Below are 14,418 nucleotides of genomic sequence, written 5' to 3' on the forward strand. Positions count from 1 at the left end.
AATGCTTTTACAAATGCTATTTTAAAACGTATCTATTCTAGAACTTTTAAAATGAGTAATTTGAAAACAAAGCTCCTTTTAACAAAGTTTATTTAGGTGGTCAATGAGAGTAGTTGGTGGTGGCAGTGGCTGAAGAGGCAAAAGTGTAATTTTGTAGAAAAGCTGGTAGTGATTTGCTCACAGAGAGGCCTATATGAGTAATTCTAATAGGTTCAGAGACCCGGATGTGAGGGACAGTCCAGGCCACAGCTGGACATACAATTCATGTCACTGGAGAGAGTGTAGTCCTTCTGAATGAAGACTGACTCTAAGCTACAACATTCTTTTGCTGGCTGGAAGGGAGTGCTTTGCTGAGATGTAAATTCAAGGGGATTCACATTTTGGAATGTATGCACATATTTCTTATCTCTATTTTTTAAAAAGATTTTATTTATTTTTTAGAGAGGGGAAGGGAGGTTGAAGAAAGAGAAACATCGATGTGTGGTTGCCTCTCCTGTGTCCCCTACTGGGGACCTGTCCTACAACCTAGGCATGTGTCCTAGACTGGGAATGGAACCAGTGACCCTTTGGTTGGCAGGCTAGCACTCAACCACGAGCCACACCAGCCACGACAATTATCTCTATTTTTAATAAGTACGTTTCTGAAGGTAACAAGGGTATTAAAATTGAGAACAGAATAGTAGAGTGGTTAAGAGCCTGGGCTCTGAAATCAGACTGGAATTTGATTCTCAGCTCTACCACTTACCAAGTTACTTTCTCAACTTCTTACTATATCAGTTTTCTCATCTATCAAAAAGGGAAAATAATATAAACTGTCTCATAGGGTAGTTGTATACACATGCAGCTCTTGGCATCATCCTTAGTAATTATTCCCTAATGTCGGCTAACGTGTGCTGCCTTAAGAACTTATTTAATGGGGGAACAAAGGTATTCCAAACATGCATTCATTCAACAATCATTTAGGCACATGCCTTGCACTGGCTAAACTGTTACACTGTACACAACACATAAACCATGTTATTGCGTAATCTCGCAAGACTACAGAACTTTCACCCGAGAGGCTTAAAATTCGAATAAAGCCCACTGGGTAAACGGAATCACCCAGGGCGCTTTGCATCCATTCCTTCCACCACGGTGGTCTAGAGCCAAAAGCTGGTCAGCAGGCCCTCATTATTTTCTGGTTGATTGTGAGTTACAGGTTAACTGAAACTCCCCGTTTTCATTTCTACTCTTCAGATCCTTGTGTGTGTGTGTGTGTGTGTGTGTGTGTGTGTGTGTGTTCCTTTCTTTTGTTTACAACTTGGTCTTTGTCAACCAAGTGCTTTGAGTACAGGTCCCGAACCTTATTCTTCGGTCCCTAACACCTGGAACCTAGTGGGTGCTGAGATTTTTTATTTGACCTTTCTTTCCGAGCTTAGGCACTTTAAAATACCACTCGCCCCCTTTCCGTTATTTTTCCACTTTTATTTTAAGCTTTTTGCCCCGCCCCTTCACTTTCCCTCTTTTTTCCTGTTTTGCGAGAGGTTACCCCGCCCTTTCACTCCTCTGCCCTTGCCTCTCCACTTACCCCACCCCTCGCCAACTCCAGGCTTTTACTCCGCCCATTCTCTCCGGGGCCTAGTTGATACTAGGTGGGTAGTAACACGAGGAGGAGAGGATAGATCTGCTTTTACTGATAAGCATATTAACTGCAGAAGGCACCTTATCTTCGTCTCCCTACATCTCCCCAAAATCAGCGTGCCCCTTTGGGCAGCCTGCCTGATTTCCCCGTTAAAACCCCTGTTGTTTTCCCCTCTCACTTCGCGCCTTCTTTCCAGGATTGGAGGAGGCGAAGTTGAAATGCTTGCACCGCTGTTGCCAGGGCAACAACTTGGTTACTTCCGCTGGTTTCAATGCTTCCGGGTTGGCGTTGCGGTGGCGTTTCCGACTGTGGGGGCCTGGGCTTCCCAGTCGTCTGAGGAGCCCGAGCAGGTGAGGGGGTGCTCCTGGATTACCAGGCTGGGGAGCGGGGCTGGGCCGCGCCAGGCCGCGCGGGGCCGGGCTGGCCTGGTTCGCCTGGTTCCCGGCCTGGGAGGGGCTTAACAGTCCTTTGGTCTCTCTCTCCCCTCAGCTGAGTCCCTTCCCTGTCTTTCACTCTTCTGGCATCGTTGGTTTTACTTCTTCGGTTGAACCCAGCTTCCTCGACCCCCCTGGGAGGTCGCCTGCTTCAGGCGCCTCCCTTCTCTTCACGAACTCGCTCTGACAGCTGAGGAACTGGCAAGATCCTGCTACCCAGAGGGTGAATGGGTATCTTTCCTGGAATAATCCTAATTTTTCTAAGGGTGAAGTTTGCAACGGCGGCCGTGATTGTAAGCGGAGTAAGCAAACACCTCCATTGTATTAGTGTGAAGGGTGCTGTTGAAAGATGCTCCCCTTCAGTTTTTACCCTCTTCCACTCCCTGAGGTAAAGGCATTGAAGGCATCTATTAAAATGCAGTTCAGATGACTAATTGTGATGACAGCCTTTATCAACACGAATTAGTTTCTTAGACAAGGTAACAGCAGGGATATTTGTAGCTTTCTATCAGTGTTTCCTTTTTTTTTTTTTCAGGCTTGGTATGCTTAGAGTCATCATGAATTCCCTCCCTCCCTCGCCTTCATTTCCTACATCATCGAGTTTCTTTGTGTCTCTATTTTTGGAGTTTATCTCTGACCTCACTGCCAAACACCTTGTGTGCTTTACTTCACACCATCCTAAGCTAGTTTCCCTTCCTCTCACATTTGTAATCACTGCTTGCCGAAGCCCTGATAGGCAAACTAAAATAGGATTTCCTCAGATCACTTCCCGGTTCAAAATCTTACAGTATACATCACACCCCACCACACACACTTTGGTTTGAAGCCTTTCAACATGATCTGTTCCTTACACTTCTTGACTGGTATTATTTCAATGAGAGAAGGGAATTTTTTGTTCCAGTTAGGTTGCACTCTGCCTCTCAGAACAAACCATACTGATGCCTGTCTCCACGTGCTGTGCTTTCCCCACATTTGCGCCTTTGTTCGTCCGGCTCTTCTCCCCCTGCCTTCTCTCTTACCTACACCTATCCAGATTTCTACCTGCCCTGTTGTCAAAGCCCTTTTTAATTCTCTCACCTCCACAAACCTTTCATAATTATTTAAGCCCATGCTGATCCGTCTCCTTTTCCATGCTTACCTTGCTTTTATAGTTTGTATTATATAGTTTAGCACTTAATTTTTTCTCTGATGAGATACTATGATTTCTTCTACCAGAATATAAATTCTTGAAAGGCAAGCATGGTATTTTATAGAACTTTTATCCCCACCTCTGTCTTCTTGATTATCCAGGAAATACAGGTCAAATGATAAATATTGTCATGGTGTTAGAATATTTGTTCTTTTTATTTGTTCTTTTTTTTAAAAACATGATGTTTAGACCATAGTACAGTGCATGTTTGGGCATATAATATCCATTTAATAAATATTTGCTTGACTCTCCATTTTTACTTCTTGAATCTGAGAGTCTCTAATACCTATTCTTTCTTAAAGAGGAAAGCAAGAAAGGCGCCCAGATTTTTCTGATGAGATCTTTGTAGTAGTGTAGGGCTAGATAACTTGTATTTTAGGGCACTCTTCTCACTCTTTAGGCTATCAAATTTTTCTTAGACTTCAGAATACATATCTGCATTTTGAAGACATTTTTCATTGGCTTCTTCATAGAATAAAAATATTTGAGGTACTCTGTTTGAACTTAGATATGACTTCTTTCCTATTACCCATGTCTGGGGATCACCCCCACAAGTCAAAATCATTGTTAAATGTTTGGGGTATTTTATACAAATAATTCCCTTCAAAAGAAGCAAGGGAACAGAATTAATAGGCAGAGACTCTCTGAGATCAGCAAAGTGTTGTGTACTGAATGTGTAGTATTGGTTAGGTACAGCAACTTAATTTTTGTGATTTCTCTGTAATATTTTACATATAGGCTGCATTCACAGATAAAGGACATTACACTGGAATCAACCATGTATTTAATGGATGTGTTCCCAATTCTGTGCAAGCTATTGTAGGGGTTTAAAAAACTGCTGTGATACATGGCTTCTGCCTTCAGGGATGGTGCCTAGTTAAGAGAGAAAATAACATGGGCAATTAGCAGATAGACCACATCCTAATCATTATTTGTATGCTTGAGATTAAGATGTAGAAGGGATAAATGAAGGTTCAGAAAACATTGCATAGCTGTAGAATAGGTGTGATGTAACATGCGTGTTTGTGAATAGCCTTAAGTAAAACATTTGGAGGTTTTAGCTGACATTTTAATGATTCAGTGGTGTGATGTGGCCCTCACATAAGCAACTGCAATTTCCAGCTGTAGTAATTGAAGTATAATAATGATGAAAATGATTGTGGTTATGTAGCCTGAGAGATATAACAACGTGATATCTGTATTTAAATTTTGGAAGGACTTTCATAGGGAAAAATGAGTAAATTGATTCAATAGTACCTCTAAAAAGTGGGTGAAAACTATAGGAAGGCAGACTTTTGGCTCAGCAGGAGGAAGGGATGTCTAAAATAAGACCTGATGAAATGTAATACAGGATTTCTTCATAGCAAGATTCTTTCCTAATATTGAAAGTAATTTTGCTATCAGATAGGAGTGGGGAGGTAGTAGTGGTAGCAGTGTTAATTTGGCCAGTGGTTCCCAGACTTTTGGATTTAATGGACTAATAAAATTTAAGTGATAGTTTTTGGAGGAGGTACAAATTAGGGTTGCCAGTCTTATTTTGTTAAGACACCAATCAAAAATCAACTACCAACTATTATTGTCATTTTCTATAAGAAAGTTGATTTAAAAAAATGTTCCAGGAGTTGGAAGAACATGATTTCCTAATAATCCTTTAAATTAAATACATATTGGTTTGGCCAAAAGTCCATTTAGTTTTTTCCGTATAATAAAAGACACATTTTTCATTGTCACCAATGTTTATATTTGCATATTTTGATTATGCTGGCTATCTGCTGCTATTGGCTTCTAGTCTACTAGACACCATCCAATGCATAAGACAGCCCCACAGCAAAGAATTGTTTGGCCAAAATATTAATAATACCAAGAAACTTTGCAAACCACTTTTGACACATTTGATCAGTCACAGCACCTTCTCCATATACTGCACAAATCCTTTTTTTTTTTTGCATTTCAGTTATGTTTTCACCTTTCTTTTTTTAACATTTTATTTTATTTCATTTTAAAGATTTTATTTATTTATTTTTAGAGAGTGGGGAAAGGGAAGGAGAAAGAGAGGGAGAGAAACATCAATGTGCGGCTGCCTCCTGCATGCCCCTCACTGGGGTCCCAGCCTACAACCTAAGCATGTGCCCCAACTGGGAATTGAGAGTCCAACTTAAGCAAAGAGATTACAGCTTGACCAGGATTTAGTAATAATGCATCTAGGTGATGCCTAGAGCAGTACTTCTTAACATGTGAAAGCATCAGCAGTATTTGGAAACTTGCAAATTCTTAGGCCAGGTCCAGACCCCCAATCAGAAAATCTGAGGGTGAGGCCCACCAATCTATGTTTTCATCCACATTGTAGATGATTCTGGTGCACATTAAAATGTGAAAACCACTGATATAGAGGGCAGAGCTGTGGGAAAAAGAGATAGCTGAGAGTAGCAGGTAAAAAGACTGAAAAGACTGATGATGATGGTTCTAGGTGGGGTAGGATGAGAAAGGAGGAAAAGGGAGATGAAAAGTAGAATATGTTGTTAAAGAACCTGAACTTCTAAGAAAAAAAAAATGTATGTGCTTTAAAAGGCCAGGGAAAAGGAGATTAACTGGATGTGTGGAAGTTAAATGTCACACAGAATAGAGACACCATATTGCTGTCATTCCTCTGGGAATCAGAAGGAAGGTGAAAAGGTGCTTAACTCAACCTGGACCTTGCAGGGGGAGTTGTGGATAGATAGAACTAGCTAGATGAACTAAAACCCTAAAGTTTAGTGGAGAGATGTGAGGGCTAAGTATATGGGAGGGGAGTGGTGTCAGCTTGTGCTTTGCACCTGAATTAATGTGACTGAATACCATGAACTGCTTTTATGAGATGCCTCAGCCTCTATAATTTAAACTCCAGGTTCCTTCACTATTAATTGTGTTGTCGAATGTCTAAGTTGGGTGTGCTGGATGGCCTGAAACCTCTTCTTTGGGTGGGGATGGGGATAACATTAAAGAAACTAGAGAGAATGAAAGGCACGTGTTGATCTTTGAGTGGTTTACATGTGTGCCCCTACAGAATGGCAGTAAAGAACACATTCATGATCATCTATCACATAAAATAGGATCCCCCATTTTGTGTCATTCCACTTGGTATGTCTGTTTTATTTGCCAAATTTGTTAATATAAGTGTTGTGATTAGAAACTAACAAATGCCCCTCATTCTTGTGCCTTGTTCTGATTTGTGTTTGTTTTAGCCCCAGAAGAGTTCCACTGTAAGCCATGAGATGTCTGGTCTGAATTGGAAACCCTTTGTATATGGCGGCCTTGCCTCTATTGTTGCTGAGTTTGGTAAGAATATGAAAACTGACAAATCTGCTTCTTGTGGTATAGGTAGAAGCTTGTGGTGACAGTTATTTTTGGTGGCTGCTAGAGAAAAAGTACAAAGAAGGGCCTTCTTTGTTTTAAAAACTATTGTCTCAAAGCCATCAAATGACATTTTCTGAGAAAGTACATTAGTGGTATGAAAGTGAAGTTGAGAAAAGTCAAACTTAGGAAGATTTTTGATAGTTTAATGATTTGTTAATTTGCTAGGCTTAAGTAATACACCTGAAAATACAGAGGGAGTTAATTATGATAGGGGTTTCTGCTCTATCACTGTACTAATAGTCTTTCCTTTATGATAAGTTGTTTGCAACATTTTAGTATAAGTATGCAAACTTCTTTTCAAACTTCTGTTCATTTTACAAGCAAATTGACTATCACAATCAAAACAGATTTTTCTCTATTTGATTTGTATTTTGGAATATTTTTAGATTGTGTTTTTTCATTTTATAAATTTTTTCTTCCTAAACTAGTGATTCCAATCCAGTAATCTTTGTTGACTTTAAAACATTTAAATTATTTTTCATTTTTACTATGTATAGACCATCTTAAAGTACTATATTATATCACCGTTTCAATTATACTGTGGGTCAAATTCTGCTGACCAGATAGACTACAGTAGTATATTTTGCTTTACCACATACAACTCTTTGTCTTCTGGCAGTGGTATTCTAGTGTTCTTTTATGTGTTATAAAAAGGACTTTGTTTTGTTTTAAAAACTGTCATTGGCATACATTTGACCAACATTTAATTGTGGCTCCTTGGAAAAACTTATGAATGAATGTGTTCCTTCATAGGAACTTTTCCTGTGGACTTAACCAAAACACGACTGCAAGTTCAAGGCCAAAGCATCGATGCCCGCTTCAAAGAGATAAAATACCGAGGAATGTTTCATGCCTTGTTCCGAATCTATAAAGAAGAAGGTGTGTTGGCTCTGTATTCAGGGTAAGACTGGATTCTTTCCTTACATCATGAATAGAAATACTTCTTAAAGAAGCCATGTATTTCAGCTGTCTGATAGCTTGTTGCCATTCATATTCACCATTTCAACTTGTAATTTAATATTGATGTGCCAGTTTGTATTTCACTTGCTTATTTTAAAGCCTAGAGCCTTTGGATTTTGGGTCCATTTTTAAGTATGTGCAGCTATTAGTGGTGCGTTTTATTTTATTTTATTTGTTAAAAAAGATTTTAGCCCTGGCTGGTATGGCTCAGTAGATTGAATGCTGGCCTGTGAACCAAAGGGTTGCCAGTTCAATTCCCAGTCTAGGGCACTGCCTGGGTTGTGGGCATAAATTTTTAAAAAATATTTATTTATTTTTAGACAGAGAGGAAGGAAGGGAGAAAGTGAGAGAGAGAAACATTAATGTGTGATTGCCTCTCACATGACCCCTACTGGGGACCTGGCTTGCAACCCAGGCATGTGCTCTAGACTGGGAATTGAACCGGTGACCCTTTGGTTCACAGGCCGGCACTCAGTCTACTGAGGCACACCAGCCAAGGCTATGAGTGATGCATTTTAAAATGGATAGTCCAGCCCCGGCTTGTGTAGCTCAGTGGATTGAGCATGAGCCTGCCAACCAAAGGGTTGCTGGTTCAATTCCCAGTTGGGGCACATGCCGGGGTTTCAGGCCATGTCCCCAGTAGGGGTGTGTGAGAGGCAACCACACACTGACATTTCTCTCCCTCTCTTTCTCCTTCCTTTCCCTTCTCTCTAAAAATAAATACGTAAAATCTTTAAAAAATAAATAAATAAAATGGACAGTCCATTGCAGCATTGGCTTTCTCCTGTTTTCCCAAGAGTCTATGATAGACACTATGGATAGCAACAATAGTTAACTGTATATTTTTCTATGGTATTTTTCTTGAGTTGCCAGATACTGACTTGTTTAAAAATTTTCCTCTTTAAAGGAATAATATTCTGGCAGTTTACACAAAATACAGAATGAGAGAGAGGGAGACCCATCTTTTGTTTTTGTTTTTTTTTTTGGTCTGCTTTTGATTAGCCATAAGTTTGTAGTTTATTGTCCAATTTGTTGTTTATCTGTTGCCAGCTTCCTAGGCCACTCCTGCATCTAGGGTACCAGTTTATTGCTCAGAGAATGGACATCAATTTTATTACTAATCTGTGTTAGGCTGAATTTCAAAGACAATTTTCTTGGGGAAAAAATCAAGCAATACATCCATATTCTTTCATCAGCATGGATAATCACAAGATTACTTTTATAACTACCAAAATATAGTCCTGTAATTTGGAAGAATCTCAAAGGATGTACAAGTGAGAATGTCTCCAGTTTATAAGGAAAACCAAACAGGGTGAAATCTTGGGTCTGGTACTTCCTTCTTGAAAGGATGGAAGATGTATCTGCAACTGTTAGGAAGTAAGGTTGATTTAAAAAACAAATGAACAAACCAAAAAACCTATGAGGTGAGTAATGGGTGTATGCTTCTTTTTTTACATTGCTGGATTCAATTTGCTAATATTTTGTTAAGGAATTTTGCTTCTAAGTTCATGAGAGATACTGGCCTATAACTTCCCATTTTTAATACTGTTTGTTTCTGGTTTTGCTATCAGGGTCATACTAGCCTCATGAAATGAGTTGGGAAGCATTCCGTCTTCTGTTTTCTGGAAGAGATTGTATAAGATTGGTGTTAGTTCCTTACATGTTTGGTAGAATTCCCCAGTGAAATTATCTGGGCTTGGAGATTTTCTTTTTGGAAACTTTTAAATTATGAATTAAAAGTGTTTAATGGTTATGAGACTTCAGACTATGTTTCATCTTGATTCTGGTAGTTTTGGTAGTTTGTGGTTTTTAAGGAATCCGTCTATTTCATCTAAATTGTTGAATTTAAGAGCATACAGTTTTTTATAGCATTCCCTTATTATCCTTTTAATGGCTGCAGAATTTGTAGTGTTATTTATTCCCTATATCATTCTTTTTTAAAAATATTTTATTTATTTATCTTTAGAGGGAAAGGGAAGGAGAGAGGGAGAGAAACATCAATGTATGGTTGCCTTTTGTGCATCTCCTGCTGGGAACTGGCCTGCAGGGAACCGGCCTGCAACCCAGGAATGTGCCCTGACTGGGAATGGAACCGCGATTGTCTGGTTCGCAGGCCTGCGCTCAATCCACTGAGCTACACCAGCCAGGGCTTCCCTATCTCATTCTTGATATTGATGACTTATGTCTTCTCTTTAGCTAGAGGTTTACCCTGTTTATTGATTTTTTCCAAAAACATTTGACTTTTTGATTCATTCATTTTTTCCTCTATTTTCCTGTTTCAATTTTATTAATTTATGCTTTTTATTATTTCTTCCCTTCTGCTTACTTTGGGTTTATTTTGCTCTTTTTGTAGTTTGTTCAGGTAGGAAATTACATTATTGATTTAAGACTTTTCTTCTTTTGTAATGTAAGCATTTTGTGTTACAAATTTCTCTCACAGCACTGCTTTGGCTACATCCCACGTATTTTAATAGGTTGAATATTTCATTTTCATTTAGTTCTGTGTCTTTTTGAAATTTCTTTTGAGACTTCCTATGATCCATGGATCGTTTAGAAGTGTGTTGTTTAATTTTAAAATGTGTAAGGATTTTCCTTCTTGATTGCTAGTTTAATTACATTATGGTTATACAACATACTCTGTGTGATTCCAGTTTTTAAAGATTTGTTGAGGTTTGTTTTATGACCCAGATATGCTCTTTTGGTGAGTGTTTCATGGGTGCTTGAAAAAAATGTATATTTTGGTGGTGTTGGGTGGAATGAGGTAGGTAATGGAAATGAGTAGGCTGCCTAGAACTATATAATTTGCAAGTTCATGTTGAGTATAATTGACTTTTTTCTTTTTAATTTTTTTTCCCAGAATTGCTCCTGCTTTACTAAGGCAGGCATCATATGGCACCATTAAGATTGGCATTTACCAAAGCTTGAAGAGATTATTTGTAGAACGTTTAGAAGGTCAGTATAGACTCCTTATTCTCTTTTGGGGTAATATTCAAAGAGATTATTGAAATTATGCTTAATGGAAAGTGCTTCTTATGGGATGCCTGAGAATGGGTGATAGTCACTGCAAAGATAAAGTGAGGTGAGCTTGTATTGACTTGGGCTTAATCCTTGCAGAGGTGATAATATGTTAGAGGGATCTTTTCTTCAAGTTTGTCCCTTTTCATATCAAACAAAAAAAATGGCTTCTGGTCTCCAGAGAGGGAACATGGAATAAGCTTGTCCAGAAAATTAATGGTGTCCTCAACAACAAGAGGACTTCAACTATAAGGGCTTTTCTAATTGCTGATATTTTTTAAAAGGTTTTATTTATTTTTAAAGAAAGGGAAAGGGAGGGAGAGGAACATGGATGTGTGAATCATTGATCAGTGGCCTCTCTCATGCCCCCAGCTGGGGACCTGGCCTGCAACCCAGGCATGTGCCCTGACCTGTGCCCTGACCCAGAATCAAACTGGTGACCTTTTGATTTACAGGACAATGCCCAACCCACTGAGCCACACCAGTCAGGGCTCTAGCTGCTGATTTTGACAAGTTTTTGTTAGGTAGAGTAATTTTATGCTATTATAATGTAGATTCTGATGTACCTGGGGCCACTTTATCCACATTAGTATTATATGCTTGAGCCACTTTAGCATTATATGTCTATTTGCTGCTGTACCAGTGCCAGCCCGATGCTGTACTAAATGGTTATTTTATTACAGGCCTGGGGCTGTTAACATGGTTGGGAACAGCTGGAGAGCCCTTTGGTTAGCAGTATTCTCTGTATCACTTTACGAAATCAGTTTTTTCTGGAGCTTCGTTTTTGGGTATCCTGAAGGATTTGCTTCCTGAAGTAATTTCCTTTAACAGATTCTTCACTTGAGTTTATGTAGTTTCTATTTGTGGGCTCATCATGGTGAAGAGGCATGGTAAAGATTGAATTTTAAGTTTAGAACAATATGCTCTGGGTTTTTTGTTTTGTTTTGTTTTTGGTAGCTAATGAGATGTAGTTCCAAATGACTAGTTTTTCACATTTGACTACAGAAACCTGTAAATAAATAGAGGCCAGTCAATACTAAGTCCAGTCAAAATTAATATTTAGAAATTTTTCTATTAAAGATTTTATGTTTTAACATTCTGTCCTGAGATTTTATTGATGATTCTCCAGAAAAAGACTTTAAAAAGTAATTTTCTTTAGATATTTGAAATGATTGAGGGGTAAATACCATGTTTAAATTTGTGTGTGGTATTAGCAGTAGCATATAACAACAGGACATGTTTCAGTGTCCTTTAGAAATAGTTTTTAAAAACAATAATGACATATATTACAATTTTTATATGTTACAGTACTGATTTGGAGTCTAAAAATATTTGGGTTTTTTTTCCTCCATAAGCTTTGTGCTTCATTTTACAGTCATGTCTCTGACTAGGGTTCCCTTCCTCTGATACCTCAGTACTCTGTTCTCAGAAACTGGTACCTAATATGTGCAGACATTTCTTTCTTTCTTTGCTCCTTTTTACAGATGAAACTCTTCTAGTTAATATGATCTGTGGGGTAGTGTCAGGAGTGATATCTTCCACTATAGCCAATCCCACTGATGTACTAAAGGTAAGGTGGTCTGGTAGCATTGGATGTATGCAGTGTGATGTGAAAAGATCATGAGTTTTGAGTCAGATTTGGGTTTAGATTCCCCACTCTATCACTTGACAGCTGTAAAACTTTGGGCAAATTGCTTCATTGCTTTAAGCCTGTTTTCTCATTTGTAAAATGAAATTAATTTAGTATTTGTCACACAATGTTGTTAAGGATTATAGATAATATATATAAACTATCATTGTACTTGGTACGTAGCAGATGCTCAATAAATAGCAGTCAATTTATTAAGATATGGCTTATCCAATGGTCTTCAAACTAGAATATGCAAACCTCTATAAGTTCTTTCCAAGGGCTATGCCATTTTAAGGAAATTATTTTCAAGATCCCCTACTTCTATTTGTATTCTTTTCCGAAAGTGATCTGAGAGTAAACTTGTATATATAATAGTACTTTCCCCACGTTACAAAAGCAAGGCACATTCCCCATCCCTTCCAGAGCTTAGTATGGTATATTGGCCTGTGGTGTAAGCTAAGGTACCAAATAAAGTGATAAATCGATGCAGTTTTTGGAGAAGCCTCTTAATAACTAATTGAGGTACCTTAAATCTGTACTGTTTTTGTCTTTTTCTGTCTTATCCATATTTCTATTAAGAGTGAGATTTGGCTTTAAAATGGTATATTTTGGCTTTTGTTGGGATATTATGAATTTAGAACCAGAACAGTATAGGTTAGTGGTGCTGAGGTTTTAAAATATAATTGGATTTCTTTCAGATTTTATCAAAACAGAATGAAACATTTATTTTAATGCTAATCTTCATCTTATTTTATCTTATTAAATGGCAAAAATTTTCTATTTATTAATTTATTTAAACATATGATTAATTATAGGCACTAAATATCTGATAACATGTGTGAGAGGATCCCAAGTCACAATCAGACTGTGACAATACCAATATAGGATTTATAATCACAGTTGGGCTGTTCAGTCCTTTTACTTATCCTTGGACTGCTCTTTCCCTCATTTATTATGCGTTGCTTCCTTGCCTTTGTGCATTTAGTTCTCTTTCTGCCTCAGTGCTTTCCCTCACTTTCCTCATGAATTTGTCCTTCAAGACTGCTCAGGAATAGGGCCAGGACTAGGACGAGGTATTCTCTTTGGGTGTAGAATGAAAGGGAGTGCCAAAAAACTCAGGAATCAAGAGAGATAACACTTTTGTGCAATAGTTTTCAAAAATTAAAATGAATACAGAATATTGGTGAACAAAATATCAATATTTTATACAGTTCATCTCATTTGCCTCATCCTAATCCTACCATGTTGGATCCTGTATTTAGTTACAATCACTTGATATTTAGTTCTTTGTGTATTAAGATATTATTTATGTGGATTACTGAGATATTGTGCATGGTCCTCCTACATTTTGTGCCTGAGGGAAGTGCCACACCTGTTGCTTCACCAGAGTCCCAGCCCTGCTCAGGAATCATCTCCTTAAAGAAATCTTTGATTCAGTTCCAAGGTAGAGGGGGGGCAAAAGGGAAAATTTGGGACAACTGTAATAGTATAAACAATAAAATATAATTTAAATAAAAAAGATATCTCCTACTTACCAGAGGATATTTGTGTTTTCAATATGTCTTTGTGATAGTTTCTATTCTGATTTAATTTGGTTTAGGTTTTTATTTCAACTCTTGGTGGTAGCATTTGACATTCTACATAAAAACAAGCTTCTGTCACATGACATTTATTGAAATGTAGAATTTTGCTTCATGAAAATCAGGGCTGCATTTGGGCTACTAGTATTTAGTGACTGACTAATGTGATTCTATATGTGCAGAGTCAGTGGGAAATCATATTAAATCTTTCACATGGCTTTTTAGTGCTATATCTCCTTTCTTATGCTTCTCAAAGGCCACTTTGCAGAACACAGTATCATCCTTTTTACAAACAAAACTCAGTTTCATATTTTATAGCATAAAATTATATTTTAAAGCATTTTTGCTTTTTACGATTAATTAGCAATGCATGATCAATATAGAAAAAAGTGGAAAGCAGGAAAAAAGACAAAAATGGGAAAAATGCTTATGGGTAACCTCATCACTCAGACTTAAACCACGGTCAACATTTGGGTATATATATTCATCCAATCTCTTTGTTGTGTATGTGGTTTAAGTTTACCTGTTTTTAATAAAAATCATATACCATACATATTGCTTTGCAACCTGCTTTTTTCTATATAGCAGTTACTTGT

General features: G+C 37.9%; 1 protein-coding gene across 3 annotated transcripts in view; it reads left to right on the top strand.

Moving 5' to 3' along the window:
* Positions 1-1,596: 1,596 nt before the first annotated feature.
* The window catches only part of SLC25A14 (solute carrier family 25 member 14), a 31,146-nt gene continuing 18,324 nt past the window's right edge, over positions 1,597-14,418 (top strand). Inside the window, exons 1-6 of one of the 3 annotated variants that reach the window (XM_037147125.2) lie at positions 1,597-1,631; positions 1,818-1,971; positions 6,466-6,559; positions 7,391-7,538; positions 10,455-10,549; positions 12,097-12,182. In XM_037147125.2, coding sequence (XP_037003020.1) covers positions 1,840-1,971; positions 6,466-6,559; positions 7,391-7,538; positions 10,455-10,549; positions 12,097-12,182 — 555 coding nt within the window. In that variant the 5' untranslated portion in view covers positions 1,597-1,631; positions 1,818-1,839. Of the gene's footprint in view, positions 1,632-1,817; positions 1,972-2,110; positions 2,358-6,465; positions 6,560-7,390; positions 7,539-10,454; positions 10,550-12,096; positions 12,183-14,418 lie in introns of those variants that run through there. The other 2 variants (XM_037147126.2, XM_053662378.1) reach the window with 2 other exon arrangements.

This window comes from Artibeus jamaicensis, unplaced genomic scaffold (assembly GCF_021234435.1).
Source record: "Artibeus jamaicensis isolate MK-2021 breed Jamaican fruit bat unplaced genomic scaffold, CSHL_Jam_final contig_240, whole genome shotgun sequence".
NCBI classification, from domain to species: Eukaryota; Metazoa; Chordata; class Mammalia; order Chiroptera; family Phyllostomidae; genus Artibeus; species Artibeus jamaicensis.